Here is a 25,386-nt window from a genome sequence, read left to right as displayed (position 1 = left end):
TCCTTTGCCAGGCAGTTCCTTCTTGCAATAGGGAGACTTTCAAAGTCCGGAAATTTAAAGTCCATTTTGCATCTCAACCAGGGGCCCTCTTTTGTAATCATTCAGTGAGGTCACAGGCCTCATTGTAGACAGAGAACAATGGATTCCTCAAGAGGTCTCCATTTGCACCAGGAACATTTGGGTGGTGTTGTTCAGAACTCCAAAGCCCTTGATCATCAACACTCTCTAGTTCATCTAAGTATGTATTCACTGTTTAGGTTGATTATAGAATATTGCTTAGGTCAGTAGTTCTGTCTTAACTGGTGGGAGGGGGTTGGTTGTGTAGTAGCATATTGTAGTGTCTTCTTAAGCTAGCCTTCGCCTGGGCCTGCTTGAGGGTTGGAATGCGAGAGAGAGATAACGGGCTGAGAAGATGCTGAGAACTCAACGTTAAGGTGTTAAGTTCTCATGGCCAAGTAGCCGATGGGGGTGCGTGTTGTGACTGGTGGTGAAGGAAAAAAAGGTGGGGCTATGTCGGTTTATCTTGGATGGTTTGAGGCTTGCTTTTCAGATTCTGCAAAAAGTGTTCCAGAGCACTTCTTCTTGTTCTTACAATAAACTTTATTGTTTATTCATAAGTTCATTGGGATCATTGGTTGAAGGTTCCAAGTTCTTACAAGGTAGAAGTAAAAAAAAATCAGGCAGATGTTACAAACCAGAGGCGCTGTTACAGACCGCCCAGAAGGGGCCAGTCTTGCACCGCTGCCGGTTGCTCCGCGAGGAGCCGCAGCAGCCAAACCGCCGGCTCCCTCGGAGCCAAAAAGCCCCAAAATGGCACTTCTTTCCACGGCCACGGATATGACGCTGCGACGGCGCCCAATGGCATACTCGCCAGCGTCATATGCTCTGTGCAACGTGCGGATGCAGCGCATCCGCTACGTAAAGATGGCGGCCCCCATGTGGAACCAGGCGCCGCCATTTTGTATGGACTCGGTCCGTATTGGGTTAGGGGCGCCGGAAAGGGACACCTTTCTAAACCCTAATACGGCCCAGTCCATACTATAGGCCCATTTGAACAGGCCAAAGAGTATAGGACTGACCCAAGGTCAATGAACTTCTTGGATGAGTGAGAATTTGAGAGGAGTCTCCCTCACTTGCCTTTTATATAATCCAGGCTGGCCAAGGACTTGCAGTGCATGAGGCAAAAACCAAGTACTACCATCCCTCATTTCATAAAGAAAAGCAAAATAAACTGACGTTGAATCTTGTTTCGCAGTGGCAAAGGTACTACCACATTGCTGCACTAAATCATTTAGTGTGCTGCTATTCCACTTTTACTGGTCTGGCTGCCTCCTGTTGCATTCTGAGGTTTGTCTAGCTCAGTGAGGCTAAAGCTTTCTGGCAGAGAAATGCCCCTTTTTTAACTGCAATCCCAGAATGCAACAGGAGGCAGCCACAGCAGTTAAAGTGGAATAGCAGCACTATAAGAGTGTAGTGTGGTATCTAGATATAATCATAGAGTGCAGAGACCTCAAGGGCCATGCAGGAAACTCACAGTCAAAGCCACACCATACAGCCCTGTTAAAAACCTCCAAAAAGGAGACTTCACCACACAAGGGAGTGAGTTCCGCTGTCGAACAGCTCTTAGAGTCAGGAAATTCTTCCTAATGTTGAGCTGGAACCTCTTTCCCTATTTGCATCTATTGCTACTGTCCTATTCTCTGGAGCAGCAGAAAACAAGCTTGCTCCATCCTCAATATGACACCCCTTCAAATATTTAACAGGGCTATAATATCACCTCTGAATCATCTCTTCTCCAGGCTAAGCCGGCTCAGCTCCCTAAGACTCACCTCATAAGGCATGTTACCAGACCCTTCCAGACATGTCATCCATTACACCTAAAGACACATGCCTTCAAACATCAAATTCTGATGTAGGGTGGTGACAGTTTGCAGGGCAGATCCCATGGCATATAGCACTCTGCCTTCCCGTGTTTATACACCCACGTCCACAGTCGCTAACTGACAAAACTGCCTGTGTTGGTATTGCTATATCTTTAGAAACATGGGCCCGGGACAGACCGCCCCACAAGGGCAGCCTGTCGGCAACCTATTTTCCTCCACGGGACAGCGCAATGCCCAAACGGCACTCATCACTGCAGAGGAAAAAGAACCCGGTATTTCCAGGTTCTTTTTGGGTGCCGCAATGACGTTGCGATGTGGTTAGTGGTGCACATGCGATGTATAATAATCATCATATTGTTTTATTTATATACCGCTTCCAAAGATCATAGCGGTGAACAGCAGTAAGATAATTAGCAAGTAAGCTAATTTGCCCCCAACAGTCTGGGTACTCATTTCGCGAACCTTGGAAGGATGCAGCCTGGTCGAGCTTGGGCCCCTTTGCTGGTCTTGAACTCGCAACCTTGTGGTTTTGAGTGATGGCTGCGTACAGCATTTATGTCACAATGGCGGTTGCCCATATGGATGGGATGCCACCATTGTTATGCCGCCAGCACATACTATGGTTGGGAGCCTGCAGTTGGGGCGTGCTCCCTAACCCTACAATTGGTGTGAGTACGCCGCTTTATGGAGGTCGTTACTGCACCCTGATCTAAAGGCACATCTTTAGAAAATATTAGGCTTTGTCAGTACATAGTGAAAAAATGAGTTGGGGACTCCTAGAGTTCAGTTAGGTATTTAAGCCAGATCCCACTACTATGCCACAACTTGTGACCTTTTCTCCTCTAATTCCCCCCATCCCCAGCATCCTAAAAACCTGCTGAGGAAGGTTTCCCATGATTGCCTTCTGGAGCAGGGGGTGCGGACTGCACTGGGTGACAGCTCAGAGGGGGGATGAACACCCAGCGGGGTGGTTGCTCATCGCCTCATCTCCACACCCTTGCCTGTCAATGCTGGTCAGGACACCTCTGCAAAAGGAGAAATGGAAAGTCCTGGAGAGTGGGGATCCCACCATTGCAGAGTTTTGCCTTCCCCTCCCCTCCTCACTCACTTGCCTGCCTGCCCAGACCCAGAAAAACAGGCAAGTGAGTGAGGAGGGAGGGGAGGTGTGCTGTTCTCCACCAACTGGCAGCCTTTTCTGAGTTTGTCCAGTTGGGTGCAGGCAAAATGAGCGAGGCAGCAGAGGTGAGACCAGGGCAGTCTTCACCACCACCACCCAGCAACTCTTTCTGGGCCTAACAGGCAGGGCACCAGCAAAAGGGAAGGGAGGACAAAGCATTCGCTGCTCCCTCCCTGGCAGTTCTTTCTGGAGCTGTCTGAGAGCAGCAAGCCAGACAGTGGAGGGAAGGGCTGTTCACTGCCACACCAGCAGTCCTTTCCAGTCTGGCAGGGTGGTGGGCAAGCAAGGCAGCAGGGGAAGGGAAGTGGGGCAGCCGCACTGGGTGCAACTATGCACCTGTAGTGGGTGACACCAACCCTAGTGATGCCACTGCTCTGGAGCAGGCCTCAGGGTATGGAGACCATGGCCTATTACAGCAGCCAAAATAAAGCTGCTTCGAGTCACTTTTGAGATATGGTTTTCAATGATACATGCGTCCTAAGAGTCAAAGGCCGCACCAAAGCCACACTCCATCCTAAAACTGGAGTGCAGCTTGGTGAAGCTTCCAGACTCTTAGGACTCATGCATCATGAAATACCATACCTCCAAAGTGACTCGAAGCAGCTTTATTTGGGCTGTCTGTACCAGGCCATAGGAAGATGGCCCAGTTTTGTCAAAAGCAATCTTATCCATCATAATTACTAAGCTGGAGTCTCAGCTCTAAGAACAAAAAACTGAGTTCTGTTGGAGAATGAAATGAGATTAACCTTATCTTTGAATATTAAATTCACTTTTCATTGCCAGTCTTTTAAAAATAAGAAGCTTTCAGAAAGGTTGGATGTGTTTTTAGCAAGGATATATATGACACACCAGTCTATTCATGTCAGTAAATCTAGCAGTAATTTTAACTATTGGCTTTTCACACGGGAGGAATTCTCTTAATTTCGAATGAAAAGAAAGAACGCATTCACGTGAATTTGCTAGTTCAGCGAATTTACGTATTGAATTGCGTTTGAACTGACTTCCCATTTGCCCAAAAATAGCTTGCTATTGCCCAAAATGCGTGTGGAGTCTATCACAAATAACATTAAAGCCACATGATGCATTCAGATTGCCATTGATTATACTTTCCCTTGTTGATAACATCGAGGTGGAACCTGTATTTCCCCATACACTGTGCCTGACTAGTATGATCTTTGGGGAAAGCTTTTTCTCTGTCGTACCACCCTCCGTGACAACTCTGATGAAGAAGACAGGATACTTCTGGATGGCTGCTCCTTGCCTGTGGAAGTCCTCTCACCGGGAGTCTCCGTTGGCCATCCTCTTTGCTTGTTTGGACAGCAGGCCAAGCTGTCCTCAATCTTTCAATAATTGGGGTAGGAGGGTTTGCTGGTTAGGTACATGTAGCAATGCTTTATGTGTTTTTATGTTTCATTATAATGTCTTAACGTAATGATTATTGGACTGATTACTTAATCTTTTCAAACTTTGTATCTCTCTCGTGGGGGGCTTTTTCTGGGCCCATCATGATCACAGCCACATCTGGGGAGCACATGGAAGTAAGCCTACTCCGTGGCTTGGAACCTCTTTCTCTGGAGTCTCGTTGGCTCCCTCTCTGCTCTCTTTTTGCAGACAGGTTAAGACCTTTCTTTCTCAGGCAGGCTTTTGATTTTTAACCACATGACAGAACAGTGTCCGAAAGGGCTGGTTGTGTTTTTATCTGTATGTTTTTAATTATGTTTCATGTATTTTAATCTGTTTTTAATAATATTTTTAACAAAACTGTTAAGTTTTTTTAAAGCTTTTGTAATAACTTTTTTCCAAACATCTATTTTAAATTATTGTAAGCTGCCTTATATCCTATGCCTGGAAACTCACAGTATTCCACTCCAATCCAAGGAGGTTGCCCTGGTTCTAAATCCATGGTCTGTCATCAGTAATGAACTGGATGGAGCAAATTGAAACTTAACCCAGACAAGACCGAGGTTGCTTTGGTCAATTGAAAACCGATCAGGGAATAGGGATCCAGCCTGGGTTAGTGGGGTTCATTCCCCTGAAGATGCACGTTCACATTTTGGGTACTTCAGGACTCAGCCTTTGAACTTGGAGGCCCAGGTTTCTCAGTGAGTAGGAGTGCTTTTGCACATCTGAAGCTTTTCGCGAACTGCGCCATTCTTGAGACCCCTGATCTGCCATGGTGAGACATGCCTTAGGTAAATCCCTTTTTGACTACAGTCCTCCCTCCATTCTCGGGGTCTTTGGATCTGCGTCCCTCGCTTATGCCAGGGGACAACAGAGGAGAATGAATGAAGCGTGTGCTGTGGCGTGCACACCCTACGCCCCGCACCTATATTCAAGTCACTGGGGCTTGCAATATGGGTGAAACTGTTTTCCAGGGGGTCTGGAATGGATCCCTGTGAAAAAGAAGGGTGACTCTCTGTAATGTCCTCTAACTTGGGCCTGCCTTTGAAGAGTGTTGGAAACTGCAGCTGGTCCAAAGAGCTGCAGCCAGGCTGTTAAATGGGCTAGATTACAGAGACCACCTAATGCCCTTATTGAAACAGCTCCACTGGCTGCCAGTTTGTTTCTGGACACAAGTCAAAGTGCTGGTCATGACCTTAAAACGTATATATGGCTCAGGTCCAGGCTATTTGGCAGACCATGTCTCCCTGTATGAACCAGCCCAGCTCTATGATACTCAGAGAGGCCTTATTTATCTCTGTCTTACCACCATCGCAAGCACCTTGGTGGGGATATGAGAAAGAGCCTTCTTGATGGCTGCCCCAGCTTGGGATTCCCTTTCCAGGGAGTCCAGAGTAGCCCTTTCTTGTTGTCCTTCAGTTGGCAGGGGAAGACATTTTTATTCAGACAGGCTTTTAACACAGAAAGCTTTAAAGAATGGGTGGGGAATTTGTACTGTCTTAACTGTATTACGAGTACAAGTTGTTTATTGCCAAGAGCTTGAGTCGTTCACAATTCCAATATAATTAAGGTAAATACAAAAAATATAAACTACAGTAAGAGTAAAACATTTAAATAGGTAACAGGAAGTGATACAAAAAGTTACACTGTGAAAGTAAAATTATCTTTAATGCAGGGTGTGACCAGATGTCCTACCACCGAGGGGACAGGCACCCACAAAAGTAGGACATCCAGGAAACATGTGGCCATGACAAAATAAAAGGTAAAAACGCTATATAAATTAAGGCATGCTTCTTAGTCATTGCATGGAGGACAGTTTAAAATCCCCTCCTGGACATAATGATCCCTAGAACCAGTTATACCTGATAACGGCTGTCAAGCTATTATACGCAAGAATTGGAAATTAAACGCAGACACACCCTCACTGGATGATTGCCTCACAAATTGTATGATATGGTGGACTATGGGCAATAACCAAAACACTGCAGAAATAATCCAGTTTGAGACCCCTTAACCTGCCCTGGCCCAATGCTAGGGAGTTCTGGGAACTAGTTTTGTGAGACAACGAGCCTTCTTTGTCCGAGGCTCTGGTGCCACACTAAATACAATTTCCAGGAGTCCCTAGGAGTGAGCCAAGGCAGTTAAAGTGGTCTCAAAATGGATTATTTCTTAAGTATGCTTTGAACCCAAGCAGAGGCTGGATGGTCGTTCTCTTTGGGGTGTGTGTATGTGCTTGATTGTGATTTCCTACATGGCAGAATGGGGTTGGACTGGATGCCCTGTTGTGTGTTGGTCTGCTTCTATGATGCAAGGGGAGGGGCGAGGGACGAAAAAACCGTTGGCCGCCCAACGTCGCCTGAGGTGGCGCGCGCCTCATCCTCAAAGAAGGGGGCGGGCTTCGGGGCCAAGTCTTCAAGGCAAGTCAGCCGGCGCTTTGGAGAGACGGGGAGTGGGCGTGGCCAAGTTTTTGCGCCTTCGAGTGCCAGGGGTGGGCGGGCTTAGGGAGGGCGGAGTCAGTCTTCAAGGCTCAGCCGGTGGCGCCTTCGAGAACCGGGGGAGGTTGGTGGGGTTTATTAGAGCCTGCGTCACTTCCTCTGCGGAAAGGCTCTCGAGAGGACGGTTAGGCGCCTAGCAACCGCGGTCGGCGTCCCGGGCCTCCGAGTCGGGAGGATGAGTGACAGCGGGGAGCAGAACTACGGCGAGCGGGTAAACGTAGACCCAGAAAGGTGCCATTTGCTCCACAATGCCCCTCCTTTCGTTGCTTTCTGGGTAGAGGGAGCTGATATTGGGCCGTGAAGGGAGGAGAGCCGAGGCGAAGGGGAAGATAAGCCTGAGGGGGCTTTGTTGGGTGGTTTGGCGCGATGAAAATGGAAGGCAGGCAGGCAGGCAGGCAGGCGGGAAGAAAGGCGCGCTCTGAGCGGAGCTGGGCGCGGCGGTGGGCCCTTTCTCCCGGCGCCCTCTTGGGCTGGAAGCAGAGCGGACGGGGACAAAATGGCCGCCCCAGGGCTCCCAACGAGGCGGCAGCGGCAGAGGAGAAGAGACGGCCGATGGCTGAGGAAGGCTTTTGGGTGCGACGGAGAGAGGCTGCTTCCATCCCTTCGGTGTAGACTTCTCTTAAACCCGCGACTTTAACCAGGGAGGGGTCAAGGAGCTCCCTGGGAAAGAGAAGGGTTTGCTTTGGCGTTTTAGCCGCAGCGTTGTCTCCAGGAGGAAAACCCATGTCACAAATTACTGGGGTCCTAAAAATGAACCCGGTTTTTGGGGGTTGGGTGGATTTCTTTTCCTTAGAGAGAGACCCACGGGTCGTGTTTGAAAAGGAAACAAAGGCTCCCTACGGAGAGGCCGAAATAAAGCTGCTTCGGGCCACTTTGGAGGCATACAATCTAAATGATGCCATGCGTCCTAAGAGTCCAGAAGCCACGCCAAAGCTGGCTCAGCTTCCGGACTCACTTAAACGACATGCTCCAAAGTGACACAAAGCAGCTTTGTTTTGGCCTGTCTGTATGGGGCCATCGTTCATTTAGCTTCAGCATTGTTCCCAGAGAATCTCGGATTCAAAGTGAACCACAAATCACATTTTCATTGGTTAAATTTGAATTGAACATTGCACCCCTGTAATATTCATTGGATGTTCAAAGATTACACCTAAAGCCTGTCTCTATCCCTCATGGCTAGCCACCAAACCAATCTTTTATCTATATGTTTTGTTTCACTGTCCTTAAACTGTCTCTTGCATTCTTCCTTTTTTTTGGGTTAGACTCTTAAGTTAGAAGCCGTTTCCAAATTGTTTACATTCCAAATAGTATTATTTATTTATTTATTAAGCTTTACATAAGAAAAATAATAAAGAGACATACAGCAATACCATTACCAAAGAGAAGCTTCATAATTTGACATGGCCTGGTATAAACAGCCTTTGCTCTTGGCAGATTCAGCACAAACTCAATTTTAACCAATCTACTTCAATAAGAAAGCAAGGGTGACACATTGAAGGCCCCTCTTCATCCAGGCGCCTGAGAGCCAAGGAGGGCTTTCTAGTGAATGTTTGAAATGCCACACATCCTAGTACCGAGTGAAAAGCAGACTAGATAAGACGAGAGAGATTATTGTTATTATTATATCCTGCTTCTCTAAGCAATTGAATAACAATAACAGCATGTTTCATTTATCCCAAACACTCCTACCGAGAAAGGTTTGGGAGCTTGCACTGAGGACAACACACCAAACACCTCTACACATCTAAAAATGAAATCACATTGGGGCATTGTGCCCCACCCAACATTAATTCTCTCTTGTCCAATGAAATTTTCCTTCAGTCACCAAATTTCTAGCATTGCAACAACTTAAAACTTCACTTGAACATATAGAAATGGGTTTTAGGCATCCAAAGAAAAGGAGCGGTGGCCTTACCCTATTAAGGAAATGCAAACACAGCCATATAGAGAAGAAACACACATGGGTTCAGAAACATTATTCTCTTGTAACCAATGAATTAAAGAAATACTGTATGTATGTTTACTTCTTGAGCCAAGAGATGTATAGAACGGACTTTCTTTCTTTTTTTTTTTTAACCCTATAAAATCTCTGTCACGTGGTGCTTCAGAACGCAAGGAGAAAAGTATTTTCCTCTGAAGCAGCCGGCTGACAAATAAGCTGATTTCATGGGAAACCTCTCTGGGGTCCCTTTTTGGATATTTTGGGAATGACTACTATTTTCTTAAAGACATCTGCACAAGAGCACCTTTCACCTCGCTGCCACTTTCCTCTTGACCCAAGGTATTGCAGATGCCAGGAGACAAGGCAAGGAGAGCCGGTTTTTATGAGCCGTCGGGATGTTTTTCCAAAGTTCTTGAAGCCCAAATCTAGGTACCTTTTTTTTATAGGAAGTTGGACAAAAACATGCAAACCCATACCACTAGGATAAATACATTTTATAGTTTTCACATGTAAACACCACCACACACCTCTATATCTATATGAACATATACCTATTTGTATGTTAAATCCAACATCTCATTTCTCTAACACCCCTTATCATTCATTTTTAGCAAAACCTATACATTTTCAAACCCTCGTGGGTACCATCATCAGTTTTCTTATCGGCTGTTTTCACTCACTTCCCAGCATGGCATTGCGGCATTCTTATTTTGGGTAAATGCAGACATTTTGGCACCACTTGGAGACGTAAACAGGCCCTGAATGCCATGACATTTAGCACTTGCCTTTGACCAGTTTCCTATCACACAAGCAGTCCTTTCCTCAGTTCATCCTTATCTATCTTTAGGCATTCTAGCTATAAAAAGTATTTGCTGTTTTCTATTTAATTAATTTTGTCCTCTTCAAAGGGACTAATTAAAAATGTAGAAGCTGTGCCTTGTGTCCTTTTTTTTGTTCTTGAATTGGTGCTCGACTGAGTGTTGGTCTCCAAAACACACTGCAGAATAATCCAGTTTGAAACGCTTGAACTGCGTGGCTTGACACTCAGGGAATTCTGGGAACTGTGGTTTCGTGAGATATTTTGCCTTTTGGTCAGAGAGCTGTGGTGCCACAACGAACTACAATTCCAAGGAGTTCCTAAGCTGAGCCATGGAAGTTAAAGCAATCTCAAACTGGGTTATTTCTGCGGTGTGTTTTGGACCATTGTACTAAAGCATCTCTAAGGTGCATCTGGTTTGACACCACTAAGGTCCAAACACACTGCAGAAATACCCAGTTTGAGACCAGTTTAACCACCCTGACTCACTGCTGTGGAATCCTGGGAATTGTAGTTTTATTGTGGCACCAGAGCTCTGACAGAAGGCTAGATGTCTCACAAAACTACAGTTTCTAGAAACCCTTAGCATTGGGAATTCTGGGACTTACAGTTTGTTGGAGCACCTGAGCCCAGTTTTTTTTTTAAAAAAGCAACTATATGCAGGGTGTGTTTTAGCTGTTTTTCACTTTTGACTGTTTTTATGTTAATTTTGCACTATTTTAACTTAGAGGATTTAGATTTTTTTAAAAAAAATTCTTACTGTAAAATATCTTTTTAATGTTTTTATTTTGCGATCTGCTTTGGGTCCCTTTCTGGAAGAAAGGCAGCATAACATTGAAATAAATAAATAAATAAATTCTACAGTGCTGATGCAGCCTTAGGCCTGTTACAGACTGCCCAAATAAAGCTGCTTCGGGTCTCTCTGGAGGTATGCTATTTAAATGATGCATGGGTCCTAAGAGTCTGGAGGTCGCGCCAAAGCCACACTCCATTCCTAAGCACTGGAGTGCAGCTTTGGTGAAGCTTCCGGATTCTTAGGGTGCGTGCATCATTTAAACAGCATACTTCCAAAGAGACCCAAAGCAGCTTTATTTTGGCAGTCTGTAACAGGCCACCGTTTAGACTAGCTTTTAAACAGCCCTTGCTTTGCATTTTTGGCAGCTCTAATCTGTGTTGTAGATGTCTGGATTTTGAATACAGAAATAAAAGAGGAAGTCAGTATTGAGATATCTACATTGGTATGGATTTATACTTAGCATTATATGTTGTAACAAATAAAAGGCTGCCCTTTAAGGCTGAATTTCAGCAAGAGGCAGAAAAGTTTAAACAAGAGAAGATGCAGTAAATGGTAATCCTATATCCATAATGTTTCATACATGTTATACAGACCTGCCTGGTGAGACGGCTGTCTTACTTCCATGTTGAAAATGGAGGCTGAGGCAATAAAAGCTTAAGGCCACGTTATAAAGTTGTCTTTCTGCTTGGAGTGATAGACAGGAGATGGTGGGGTAGTTTGGCTTGAGCAAGAGAACACAGTGGAAAAGTGAAGTAGTGGAGTATATTTTATATTAGCCTATTTTAACATAGGTATTATCTTCAAAGGACAATGCAGTTTAGCTGTTGTATATAACTAAGAAGAGAATCTGGTGGGCCATCTGATCACAAAGTGTGAAACTGCAGAAAGATGACCCGTTTTTAAACTAGATTTATAAAACTGAGTGTTCCAGCCTACCTTTATTTACTATAGTATTTTACTGTTACATTGCTGTGGTTATTTTAAATTTTATCTTCTTATTTTAAAGCTTTATTGTGTGACCTACTTTGAGGGAGGCTGTGCTTCACAGCAGTATAAAATATTTCAAATATATAAAAATGTAGATGGGTGTCATACCTTCATTGTGCTCTGCCAACAGAAATACAGCAATTTAAAAGATTTACTGGGCAAACAAGGAAACTGAGAGACTTTCTCTTTTGTTTCCTTGTGGTGATACTTTCTGGTCATCTTTAGAGTATTCATATTCAAATTTATACATGCAAAGCTGAGAGGAAAAGTATGCAAAACTATTCCAGTCTTATTCATGGTTCAGAGCCACTTCTTTGCATGTACATCCCCTGCTTAGAAGTTCTCCTGAGTTTGGAGAAAAACTTGAGTCTAAAACAGGTGGTCTTGCACAAGTAGACATACTGATTCAGTGCAGTATATTTATGAATTAATAAAATAGTTCTCTATCTAGAGTGTGTGCACATGGCAGATGTCACAGGGCTCATAAAGGCATATGCTCATAGTAGGTAGTATTACAAGAAATAGCAGTACATCTTACCTAATATCTTCTGTCTCACTTGTTCCTTGGAATCTCAGAAGCTAATAGCTAACTCCTCCTGTTTCCCAGGAACTGTTGTCATAGATAGCTATTAACGATGGATAGTCTTTTGTGCCATGTATTTGTCTAACCATTTTAAAGTCACGTGAGGTCCAAAACCCACTGCAGTTTGAGACCACTTTAACTGCCCTGGCTCAGTGCTAGGGAATCCTGGGAATTGTAGTTATTGTGGCACCAGAGCTCTCTGACAGAAGGCTAAATGTCTCACAGAACTACAGTTCCCAGAATTCCCTAGCATGGAGCGGGTCTCAAACTGGATTATTTCTGCAGTGTGTTTTGGAGCTGAGTTGATGACCAAGAGAGGAGACTATAATTTGTTGGCATGCTTTCATTGAATAGCTTGCATATTTTCATGCTGTGTGGTGTCCAGTCTATATTATGCTCCAGTTGAAGACTGAATGTAAGTATAATTGCCTGTGTCAGTCTAATTCTGAAAGACTAAGAATATGCACATTTTTGAGACTTAGCAGCAAAGTCTGCTGGCTGTGATTTGACTAACACATGATAGCTTAACATTCAGTCCTGTAGTGTCATTAGCACATTTTATCTGCTAATATAAAATAGCATGTCAGTCTTTACTGTTTAATTCCAAGCCAAGTCACCCTTTATAATAGGCATGGTTTTATATCTATTTTATTATTTGTATTAATGTCTGTTCTTTGGAGCAAGGAATGCAAATAGTTTGAGGCTTTCTTTTTATTTCTGTTTTTGTGAGGGTCGCTGATAATACACTGTACAGTATAGAATTTGCCACGCCCTGAAGAAAATTATTTTCCTTTTCATTATGGCATAGCATGTGTAGAATTGCAGACTTCATGTCTTTTTCATCCCATGATTCCTTTATTAGGCTGATCTTCCAAATAGTTAAGTACAGTATATCTAGTGCATGGATTCCAGAAATGAATCTGGGTAGACTTCAGTTATTAAAAAAATGATTGTGAGAAACTCTGGAAAGTGAAGATACCTGTAATATTGAAAATAGATGGGTAAAAGTTGTAGAGCAAGGATTTAGGAAGTGTACCCCATAAACCACAGGAAATCCTTGGGGACCCATTTTGCAGCTCCTGAAGCTCTCAGCCCCTGCTCCCCTTAAGTGGATAATTTTGTCCCCTGAGCTTATCCAAGATCTTCAAGTACCTTTGAAACCAAAAACACCTGGGAAAAAGCAGCCAAAAACAAAACACAAAGTACAGTGTTATGACTTTACTACCAATTATATTAGTATTGCTGGTGCAGCCCTGGCAAGGGTTGAGGGAGTAAAGAATGGCCCACATCCGCTCCCCAGTTGCTCATTCTGGACTAGAAAATTAGTAACAGGAACTTTTCAAAGAAAATACAGTCAGGATCTAGTCACTGTTCTTTTGTTGATTCTGGTAGAGTATCTGTAGTTTAGATTACACAGCTGCAACTGCCCCATGATTAAAATTCCAGTAAATTGATTTTTTTCAGTAGTGTAAATAGGGCATGCCCAAAGCTTTTGACCACTGTTGTTGGACCTTATTCCCTGATTAAAGTGACAGTGTAAACTTCATGGAGATGCAGATGTGATCTCTGAAAAATTAATAATTGCAAGATAATTTGAGGGCTTTCCTGAGAAAAGAATGTCTAGCTAGAAAAAGATCACTATTCCAAGTGTCCATAAAAACCACAGAACAAGGCTACAAAGGTCCTCAGAATAATAGTATATGAGGATGTGCTGTCACTAGGACACAGTAGGTGGGGAAAAGCACTGGGTAGGAATCCAAGTTGGCATCCAAAAATAACTTTTTCTCAAGAAAACCCTGTGATAGTTTTGCTTTAGGGTCACCATATGTCAGAAACAACTTAAAAGCACCCAAAAACAACAATAGTTAAAAATCTTTCACTGTATCTGTTGGTAGTGGTGTTAATACTCACACTGTGTCTCAGGTTGGAGATGGGGCAAAGGGAAGAACCTTTAAAGATCATATTAGTTATTTGTGGTCAAGCTCAGTATTTAACCAAATGCTGGTTTCCAACCCCAGCAGTAGTAGAAAAAGAATAGAGGAGCATAAATTGGTGCAGATTTCAAATTAACTATTATTGGAGGAAGGATGTCTGTATGTGCCAAGGATGAAGACGGGAAGGGAAGGGAAGCATAGGACCCAGACATGGAGAAGATGAGGTAAATGGATGTAGGAGTTGGACAGGTATGTTTCTAGATTTGGGAAGTAGAGAAGATCTAGTTTATTTCATATAAGTGAAAGCTGACTACTATAAAAAGATGGCAGACAAATAACACAAACTGAATTGAATGTTTTGTGATCTTGACACAGGATAGCTGAGAAGGATTTTCCTCACAGAAATTATTTTTGGCTTTAAATGGTTACATCTAAAGTGGGGCAGGATCTAATAATTGGTTCTGTCCCCCATGCTGGAGGGCATGATGGCTTCCCATCACCTGGAGTTTCTGGATAAAACAGATCATGTAGATCCATTTCAGTCTGTCTTCATGGTATCCTTCTAGATGACCTCTGGTGAGCACTATTTTACAATGACTTACAGGGCACTGTTTTACAGTAGCTCCAATCGTTTAAGGTGAGGAGACCTCCAAATGTGGTGTTGGAGGATTCCTGTACCCCCTGGCTGTTTGTAGGTTTTTTCAGGGATTGTTCTGTCTGGCTTGCTCTTTAGTATCTACATGAAATCGCTAAAAGAGGTCCAGACTTTTGAGATTCATTGTCACTAGTGTTATAAGACACCCAACTCTGTCTGTCTTGCCAGTATTTCCATCTCCAGCTAATCTCTATTTTATTTCTCACCTAGTTCCTGCTATCAGTAATGGACTGATAAGGGCAAACAAATTAATGCTTAATCCAGATGAGACAGAGGTGCTCCTCATTAGTTGAAAGACAGATTGGAGAACAGGGGTTCAGTCTGTACTGGATGGGGTTACAATGCCCCTGGAATCTCAGCTTCAGTCTACTTCTGTTCTCAGGTTTGAGCTTGGATGCCCAAGTTTTGGCAGCATCCTAGAATGTGTTTGCAGAGCTGAAACTAGTACACCAGTTGCATCCTTTCCTTGGGATGTCAGATGTGGGTGCAGTGACATATGCCTTGATTACTTCCCGGTTGAATTACTGTACTCTACATGAGGCCGCCTCTCAAAACTGCTTGAAAACTTCAGTGGGTCCAAATGCTGTGGTCAAGGTGCTGATGAGCTGGTTATGGAGGCCCAAACTGAAACAGGTTACTGGTCAGTTCTGGGTAAAATAAAAGTGCTGATTATGACAGTCCAATCTCCTTGAGTCCAGACTGTCTAAAAGACCGTATCCCTATATGAGCCTACCCAAATGTTAAGATCTTCAGGGGAGGGTTTTCTCTCAGTCCCATTACAGGCCATCATATGAACATTTGGTAAAGATATCAGGGGGAGACTTGGTTGCTGCTCCCAAGTTGTGGAGTTCCTTTCCATGTGGGGGTTGATTGATCTCTTTTTTTCCCCCAGCAGGCAAAGACTTTTTATTTAGGCAGGTATTTGGTTTCTTAATTCATATTTTTGAAGGGCTTTTAATGGGGGCTTTTGTCCTTTCCTGTTATGTTTTGATCTGTTTCAATGTTATGTTTTTGAAAGAATTGTTCATTTTATAGTTTCCAACTTTTGTAATAATATTTTTTGTAATAATTTAAATATTTTTTTAATTGTATTTTGTTTTAGTTTGTTGTAAGCCACCTTGGGTCCTGTGCTGAGAAAAAGCCAGGATATAACTTAAACAAACAAATACTGTATGCTTAAATTGAATTTAATATTAAATTGACTAATATATTTAATATCAAGAAGTTGCCCATATTCAACTTAGTGAAGAGAAGGCTTAGGATTGACACAGGTCCAAAACACACTGCAGAAATAATCCAGGTTGAGACTGCTTTAATTGCCCTAGCTCATTGCTAGAGAATTCTAGCATTTAACCTTCTCTGTCAGAGAGCTCTGGTGCCACAAGTTTCCAGGATTTCCTAGCACTGAACCAGGGCACTTAAAGCGGTCTCAAACTGAATTTGTGCAGTGTGTTTTGGACCACAGTTGCACTCTTTAAATATCTAAAGGGCTGTCACAGAAAGGAGGGTGCAGGTTTGTTCTCTGCTGCCCAAGAGAGGAGGATTGGGTCTAATGGTTTTAAGTTACAGGAAAGTAGATTTAATAATAATTTATTATGGCACATGGCCAGCACAGAAAGTAGATTTTGATTGGACATTACTAAGAACTTGTGGACAGTAAGAGCAATTTGGCAGTTGAACTGATTGCCTCAAGAGGTTGTGAAGTCTCTTTTTCTGGACATTTTCAAAAAGAAGCTGGACAGCTACCTGCTGTGAATGCATAGCTGAGGTAGACCTAGGGCCCAAACAGACAGACAAAAATAAAAGTGCCTCAGGCCACTTTGGAGGTATGCTGTTTAAATGACACACACATTTTAAGAGGCCAGAAGCTGTGCTCCAGTCTTTAGAACTGGAGTATGGCTTTGGTGTGGCTTCTGGCCTCTTAGGACTTCTGCATTATTTAAACAGCATACCTCCAAAGTGACCCGAAGCAGCTTTATTTTGACCTGTCTGTTCAAGCCCCTAGTGGCTTATGAGGTCCTTTCCATCTCTATAAATCTATGAAGGTGCAACAGCTAAATTGCTGACCAGGGTGCCATATAAACACTATATAATACAGTCTTAAAGGAATTGCACTGGCTGACAGTATGCTTCTGGTCTGAATGCCATGGGCTTGGGATGAAATTCAAAGCCCTAAACTGCTTGAGACAGGGAAACCTGGAGGAGTAGCCCTCTCTGTGTAAGCTTGAAGTCTACTGGGGAATGCCTCCATTGTGTTTCATCAGTGGGAGGAATACAGGACACAGCCTTCTCCTCGGCGGCCCAGTTAACAGCAACACAGGCTTCCTTCTAGTGACCTGTTAAAATATTTCCCTTGCAGACCTAATTGATTTCTTTCAAACCATACATTAAAAAAAAAACTTATCCAACCTCTTCCTCATCTTTCATCTCACTCAAATCACTCCGAGTGACTTAACAAATTAAAAAAAAACCACAGCTAAAAGTACATATTGTACAAAAATTAAAATAAAATTAAACAATAAATAGAATTAAAAGCATGCCTATTAAAAAGAAATAAATAAATTAGAAGATACAGCACATTATTAAAGGCCCTTTCTCCATGATTTCATGTAAAGTAGATTTGAGTGAGAGTTAGGATTGTGACAATACTGTAGTATCATAATCATAACTAAGTAGCATTTGTGAATATGGAACCATTACAGATGAGCATCTCTAGGGAATGTTTGTATTCAATCACTACCTTGTTACAGTTGAAATGCCATACAGTTGTAACACCATAACTCCTCCCCAAACATACTCCATAGGAATCAGTTGCATGGGTGGAAGAAAGTCCATTCTGCCAGTGGTCAGAGCACAACTGAATGATGTTTCCATCAGGTTTAAGAGACTCAGGCCAGGAGAGGTTGCTATGTTAGGTATACTTATCTACATAGCTAATACAGAATTCTAATGATTCTTTCTATATGTGTTTTTAAAGTAAGGGAAATGTGACAAAAGATACAAAGACCAGTTGAATGAAACTGGTAAATATTAGATAAAAAGTTGTAAAATAATATTGGTTAGTCAGTAGGAGACACAGTGGCTTAGTGGGTAAGGCACCAGTTCTAATGATTGGAAAGTTGGCAGTTCAAGGCCCAAGTGCCATGTGTTGGGATGAGCTCCTGTCACTAGTCCCAGCTTCTGCCAACCTAGCAGTCCAAAAGCGTGCAAATGCAAGTAGATAAATAGGTAACACTTTGGTGGGGAGGTAATAGCGTCCGGCGCGGTTATGCTAGCCACACGACGACTGGAGTTGTCTTCGGACAACGCTGGCTCTTCAGCTTAGTAACAGAGATGAGCACCACCCCCTACAGTTGGTTACAGCTAGACCATGTCATGGAGAAACCTTTATGAGCAGATTTGCACAAAAACCTAGAACAGAAACAGGGAACATGAGATCTCTCTAGGGAAATGTTGATTTAAATTGGATGTGTATGTGTTTATTTTTCAAAAATCATTAATTTTTATAAACAGGTTGAGCTTCCCTTATCTGGAATTCTGAAATTCAAAATGTTTGAAAAACTAATTCTTTTTTCATGAATGGCTGAGATAGTGACACCTTTGCTTTTTAATGATTTAGTGTACACAAACTTTGTTTTATGCACAAAATTATTAAAAATACTGTATAAATTGTCTCCGATCCATGTGTATAAGATGTATATGAAGCAATTGAAATTTGTATTTAGACTTGGGTCCCAGCTCCAAGATATCTCTCATATGTGTGTGTGTGTGTGTGTGTGTATGCATGCATGCAATTACAGGTATTACAGCATCTGAAATACAGATTCTGGTCCCAAGCATTTCAGATAAGGGATATTCAACCTGTACTTTAAATAGGAGCAGTTTATTTACATATTGTTGATAATTGTTGTTAACTGCTATAAAGTTGATTTTGACTTTATAACAACTCTATGAATGAGACTCAACCTGTCATCAACAGCCATGCTCAGATCTTGCATAGTCAGGGCTGTGGCTCCTTTGATTATAAACATTCAGTAATTGGCTCATATATACATAAATATTAAGCATTAATCCACTCCTCTCCTTTTTCTAAGGGTTACTGTAATGGTAAATGTGTATTTGGTTGCATTCCGGCAGCTGCATGGCTAAAAGATGGAAGTGTCTTGAGTGCTTATAATATGGAATGGGGATATTGAAGTTGCATACAGAGAGGAACCATGACCTTTAGTTCTAAATCAATCATTGTTACTCTTAATATGGAAGCTCCCAAAGTTTTTTAAAAAAATAGAAATTATGAGCATTGGATGTATTCTGTTAAAGACAAATGTCTTTTTATTTGGGCTTAAATGCTTAGGTTAACATTAAATGTTTAGTACAATATCATCCAAAATTCACAAAACAGTGATACCTTTATTGGGCCAAGCAAAATGCACATTATATATGCTGCTTCATTGTACTTTGCTATATAGCCAACACGGCTACCCCTGGATGTGTTTTATTAAATGCTTAGGTTATGTCTAACTAAAATAATAGCATTATCCTGAAATGCTACAGAGTTGTCCTTGTAACATGAGAGTGTTTCATCATTGTTGTAGATGTTAAGGGACATGCTATTATAACTTGCAAATCTTGAGATTATTTCTCTTAAGCATGTCAGTATGCCTTTTAATTCTGTATTTAAAAAATATTAGCAGCAGTTCATAGACTTTGGGGGCATATTACTAATTTCTAAATGCTAATGTGACAACTGCTTGAAATTTCTCCTGTAAGTAGGCATAACTAGCAAGTTAGCTGTTCAATCATTTTTGACTGAATTGAGATTTTAAAAAAAGAATAAACAGAAACCTGGAATCACATCAATACTAGAATTGCATATCTAGTTAAAAACAGTGCAAACACGTAGCATTTTTTCTAGTTTCAGTCTTGGCACTAGATATCTATCCTGGAGTTTTAAATATTCTTCATCCTGTTCTTTTTTTATTAAGGTTAATGTTGAAGAAGGAAAATGCGGAAGTCGCCATTTGACAAGTTTTATAAATGAGAATTATTTGAAGCTCAGGAATAAGTGAAGCTGAAATTTGAAAAAAAAGAAAGTGAATGCATGCTAATTATCAGACCAGAAGTCCCACTTATAGAATATTGAGCAATTTGTGTGAAGTGGGGAAGATGAAAGAAGTCAGAATTTGAAACGGAAGAATGAAGAAAAGAAATAAAAATGAAGTTAAGATAAGAAGTAATCTGGAATCTGAAAGCACTACGCTAAGTAATTACTAGTCTGTTTATGTGTCCCTGTATATTTTGCTAAACATGCATGCATTATTTGTTTCATAGAAAAACATGCAGGGTTTTTAAAAAGTGCTTAATAGGCCAAAAATTTTTTTTACAATAACTCTAGGCAGTTCTAATAGTAACTGCCCGGACACATAATGGAGACATAGACCTTTAATATTTTTCACCAGAACTTGTTTAGACTAAAGTAATGAAAAGTTGTATTCAAGCTAAATTATACTTTTCTATGCAGGAGTCCCGTTCCGCTTCCAGAAGTGGAAGTGCTCATGGTTCCGGCAAGTCTCCAAGGCACTCGCCAGCTAGATCTAGGTCCAAAGAGGGTTCAAGGAGATCCAGGTCAAAGTCCAGATCAAGATCTGAATCTCGGTAAGTCTAAAACAAGATTTATGAGGTTCTGGTATGTTTTTTACCTTTATAGTTGTAGTAATTCAAATGCCTTATTATTAAAAAAACAATGATGTGGTTTGGAGAGGACACTAGTAACCAAGTGTCAATTGTATGGTTGTTTTTGACTTAAGACGACCCTAAGGCAAACGTATCACAGAGTTGTTCAGAGAGGGTTTCCCTTTGCCTTCTGAAGCTGAGAGTGTGTCTTGCCCAAGATGAGATTTCCATGGCACAACACACAGTGAATTTCTATGGCTGAGTGCAGATTCAAATGCTGGTCTGCAGAGTTGTAGCCCAGTATTCAAACCACTACACCACACTGGCTACAGTGCAAGAATTAACAGTGCATTTAATTAGATTGTAGTGTGCTTAGCATGCAGTAGATTGTTATTGCAATAAGGAATAATAGTTAAGCTTTCTGCTGAAAGAGACTGTTTTCAATAGTAACTTCTACCAACAGTTGTGTTGCACCATAGAATGCAGCTGGATCATTATGCTATGGCATTTGATGAATCATCTGCCCTATTTGTCTCTCCACTGTCATAATCTTGTGTTTATGATAATCTGAAACTGATAAGTCTTGTTGAATACAGGCACTTCTCACTTTTCAACAATCTGCTTTTTGAGGATCCACTCGAACAACCATTCTGAATTATACTAGAACCCATATATTTGACGTATGGTCCGCTCTTTCAATGACACATCAATTTAATGGGTTCTGGTTATACAGGTTGAGTATTCCTTATCCAAAATACTTGGGGCCAGAAGTGTTTTGGATTTGGGTTTTTTCGGGGTTTGGAATGTTTGTATATACATAATGAGATATCTTGCAGTTGGGACAAAATTCATTTATACACAATATTTTTAATAAATTTGTGCATAAAACAGTTTGTGTAAATTGGTTCCAGAAAAGCAAAGGTGTCACTATCTCACCACCCATGTGGACAGTTATGGATTTTCAAATATTTATAATTTTTGGATAAGAGACACTCAACTTTTACTATATATCTCTGTAATTTAAAAGGGTCAATACACAGGAGGTGGGGACTCCCCAGGGCAGAATTTACCTTTCCCTTATACGGACACACATTCTGCCTAGGAAATGGCCAAAGACTACAGCCTGATTGTCACTTTCGTCTCTTTGCTCTCTCCTCTCCCTTGCTTAGGGAAGAGCGGAGGATGTCATTCCTGCTAGATGGCAGCAGGGGAGAAGGTCACGGAATTTCTTTGTTGCCATCCTCATGTTTTCTTCTAAAAATCTAAACAGTGGGAAATAATGTGGCCAGTGCAACTGCAGGATCGCCCTGCCTTTTGCTAGGGAGTCAACAACTACAACTACCACAATATTGTGGTCTTTGTTTGAACCTGGAGGGTGGAAGCTGCTCAACCAAGGTACAGCTGAGCAACTAGACTCATTACTCTTCCTCACCCCCCACCCCCGCTTCAATGTGGCACTGATGAGGACAGTGTCAAGCGAAGAGTCAACTGTGGTAAGTTGATTCTGCTAGGCTTTACCTCATTCAGCGCCATGGCCAAGCAAAGGGAAGAGGAGGAATATCAAACAGGCATAGTCATTCAGCAGTGGCTTGGCCAAACAGTTTCCACCCTCACTCACTTTGCCATGTGGTGCACTGGGGCATCCCCTTGCAAAGAATCAACATACAACAGTTGACACTTTGCTAAGCTTTGCCCCAGTCAGCACCACGGAGAAGCCAGGGAGGATGAATATCAAGCCTATTCATTTGTTGGCACCTCAGCTGAATAGCTTCCACCCTCCAGGTCAGAAAAGAACATGTTTTCAATTCCCTGGCAAAGGGCAAGGCAACCCTGCAGTTTCAGGCTGTGTTATTTCCCCCTATTTAATGGGAGGACACAAGGACTCCTGAATGCAGCTGTTCCTCGAGCCTCCTTCCCTCTTTTGCCTTCAATTAAATAAAATCCGCACAATTAAAATAAATTATCTTCTTTTATTCTGTATCCCTCTTTTACCTGTGCTGGTCTATGACTAATAAAGATGAACTGAACAAAATTCCTCACAAGTAAGAATCACAGTCAGGTCAGGCACAAATCATGCCATAATACCACTTCTCAGAACCACAATACATATGTCCTCCAATTATTCCACAGGTTAGGGATCAGAGCACATAATGGTTCCACATTTCATAGATTATGTGCTCTGATCTCTAACCTGTCAAGTAATTGGGAGACATGTGTATTGTCTAACATACACATCCTTTGGTATCTAACATATCAAATAAGCACGGGACACCTGTAATAATGTTTGAATAAGAAGTATACATATACTTCCAACATGTACCTCTAAGTATAGTAACATGCATAATTAGATAAATATATTTTCAGAAACAAGCTTCTGTTTTCTTCTAAATATTGAATAATTATTTTCAAAGTGTTTGCTCAGCTTCTAGATGTATCTAAGGAATCTTTAACAACTATAGAATGACATTCTTGCAACATAGATTAGCTAGTAAAAGCAGGCTTGACCCAATCAGTGTGGTGAAAACCAAACTAGACATATGAAAACTCCTACGTCTAAAATACAGATTTTCTTATATAAAGGGTGATTTCAATGTGCATACCAACATCTTTTATTTAAAGAATTTCTCGTCATGCCTAATATTTCTGCAGCACGACTTAATTGCAAGAATTAGAGCCCATACAGACAGGCCAAAATAAAGCTGCTTCAGGTCACTTTGGAGGTATGCTGTTTAAATGACACATGTGTCCAAAGAGGCCAGAAGCCGCACCAAAGCCACACGCCAGTCCTAAGAACTGGAACACAGCTTTGGCACAGCTTCTGGCCTCTTAAGATGTGTGTGTCATTTAAACAGCATACCTCTTAGTACAGGCCCTTAGTAATTATCTTCTGAATTTTGTATATCAGCTAGAAACAGTAGTATGGTAGGTTCTTGATATCCACTGGGGTTTGGTTCCAGAACCTCTTGTGGATACCAAAATCTGTGGATGCTCAAGTCCTATTATATATAATGACATAGTAAAATGTCCTTTTGCCCTTAGCTAAAATGACAAAATCAAAATTTGCTTTTTGGATTTTTAAAAAAAATGCTTTTAAGCTATGGATGGTTGAATCCTTGGATGCGGAATCTGTTGCCATGGAGGGCCAGTTCTATTTAAAGATTCTGTATCCTTTCACTGGCAAAAGGATAATCTATAAACAAAACATTAATCCAAAAATGCAGCCATTTAAAGAAATTACAGCTTTATGGTATTTACAGCTGCTATTAAGGAAATTTGCTCTTATTTGGGTTGGCAGTATTTCAAACCTCATTTCATTCATAGACCATTTATATGAGGGCTAGGTAGAGATTGGAAGGCTTGGGGGGAATGGAAAAATTTGGGGGGTTCCATTTTCCCCCTGAAGGCTTTTTGGTTCCCCCCCCCCCCCCTCCTCCCCATGAAAAAAGCAAGAAAACTAATTATGGAACATTTTATTTTAGCATGATGAATAAAAATTTTAAGACAAGGTGTTCATATATTCTCTAAATCATTTCTAAAAACTACGTACACTATCAGATTATTCTAATTTCTGTACACTGAAAGAGGACAAGCAAGTCCTAGGTTACAAATTGAACTCTCCAGTGCAAGAAGGACACATTTCAAAGGGGGCACTGAAAGAATCTGGTCTATGTTTGGAAACACACTAAACCAAGAAATAAACTGACATGTGAAAGGGTAGAGAAGCTTGTTTTAATCAAAGTAAACCTTCAGTTTTTAGAAGTCCATGATAACTGTAATGATGACAAACATAAGGAAGCAAAAACAAAGACTGAAACTGATATTCAGGATTGCATTTGCATTACAGAAATAATGCAGTTTGACACCACTTTTACTGCCATGGCTCAATGCTATGGAATTCTGGGAACTCTAGCCTTCTCTGTTAGAAGTCTGGTGCCACAGCAAACTACAATTTCCAGAATTACCTAGCACTGAGCCATAACAGTTGAAGTGGTGTCACCTGGAATATTTCTGCAGTGCGGATGCAGCCCAGAGCTCAGAAAATGAGTCTGATTAAATCCCATGCCTATTAATTGAATCTTAGTCCCTCCTCACTTCCATACACACACACCCCAAATTATTTTTATGGGAAAGGGTGCTAACAGAGTGACTTTCAATCTGTACAAAGTGCTAATGTTGCATATCTCTAGGGCTAGGCAACTACATATTCAGGGGCCAGAGAGAGGGAAGACCTGGAAGAGTGCTGCATGTCTACTCCAGGCTCTGTTTAGGGGCCTGTTTGCCCTGCCTGATTCCAGCAGAGTTCTTCTTTTCAACAAGGAAGTGGCTAGAAATCACTGCAAGTCTGAGAAAAGTACCTGGTCTAAAGTATTGGGCATGGGTGACAAAACTGCTCCAATTGCTTTAAGGGATGAGAAACTTATTAAAAATTGAATTGTGAGCCATATGTGCCATGCAATACACACTATGTCCACCACTGTTTATATTCTGGTTATAGTGCTGAGACTGAAGTCTATCTGGCCCTTTTTTTACTGATCTGGTGGTGTTTAGGAAGGACCATCTTACTTTGTCATCTCTTCAAGTATAAGTTAGTTGTATCTCATATTATTTGCTTTCAAACCTAGAAATAAAAGTAGAAACTATGGGTAACTTGTAAATGTTAAATCTGTACTCCAATATGCTATCCTGGATTTTCATATTTCACAGATCAAGGTCAAGGAGAAGTTCTCGTAGACATTATACAAGATCACGTTCACGTTCTCGATCCCACAGAAGATCAAGAAGCAGATCTTATAGCCGTGACTATCGTCACCGACACAGTCATAGCCATTCTCCTATGTCGACTCGTCGGCGTCATGTTGGCAACAGAGTAAGGCAGGGATGGCAGCGGTTGACCAGAGATAATTCAGCTGTGTGTGTCTTTGGAGGTTCTAAAGTTTTAAAATTACTCAGAAATCATGTAAAAGTTAAATTAAGTTAAAAAATAAGCTAAAATGGTTGTTATTCTTGAGATGATAATGATGTCATAAATGTTGGTTGTATTTT

The 25,386-nt window shown here is 41.6% G+C and overlaps 2 protein-coding genes across 5 annotated transcripts in view; both read left to right on the top strand.

The window, feature by feature from the left end:
* Positions 1-25,386, top strand: part of C3H3orf70 (chromosome 3 C3orf70 homolog) — a 362,205-nt gene that overhangs the window by 32,119 nt on the left and 304,700 nt on the right. The window lies entirely within an intron of this gene.
* The window catches only part of TRA2B (transformer 2 beta homolog), a 71,800-nt gene that overhangs the window by 34,628 nt on the left and 11,786 nt on the right, over positions 1-25,386 (top strand). For 2 of the 4 annotated variants that reach the window (XM_042460553.1, XM_042460554.1), the window contains exons 2-3: positions 20,192-20,325; positions 25,048-25,210. In XM_042460553.1, coding sequence (XP_042316487.1) covers positions 20,192-20,325; positions 25,048-25,210 — 297 coding nt within the window. Of the gene's footprint in view, positions 1-7,040; positions 7,168-20,191; positions 20,326-25,047; positions 25,253-25,386 lie in introns of those variants that run through there. The other 2 variants (XM_042460551.1, XM_042460552.1) reach the window with 2 other exon arrangements.

Source organism: Sceloporus undulatus, chromosome 3, assembly GCF_019175285.1.
Source record: "Sceloporus undulatus isolate JIND9_A2432 ecotype Alabama chromosome 3, SceUnd_v1.1, whole genome shotgun sequence".
NCBI classification, from domain to species: domain Eukaryota; kingdom Metazoa; phylum Chordata; class Lepidosauria; order Squamata; family Phrynosomatidae; genus Sceloporus; species Sceloporus undulatus.
Note: the sequence above shows the minus strand (reverse complement) of the source record. Positions and strands in the feature narration are given on the sequence as shown.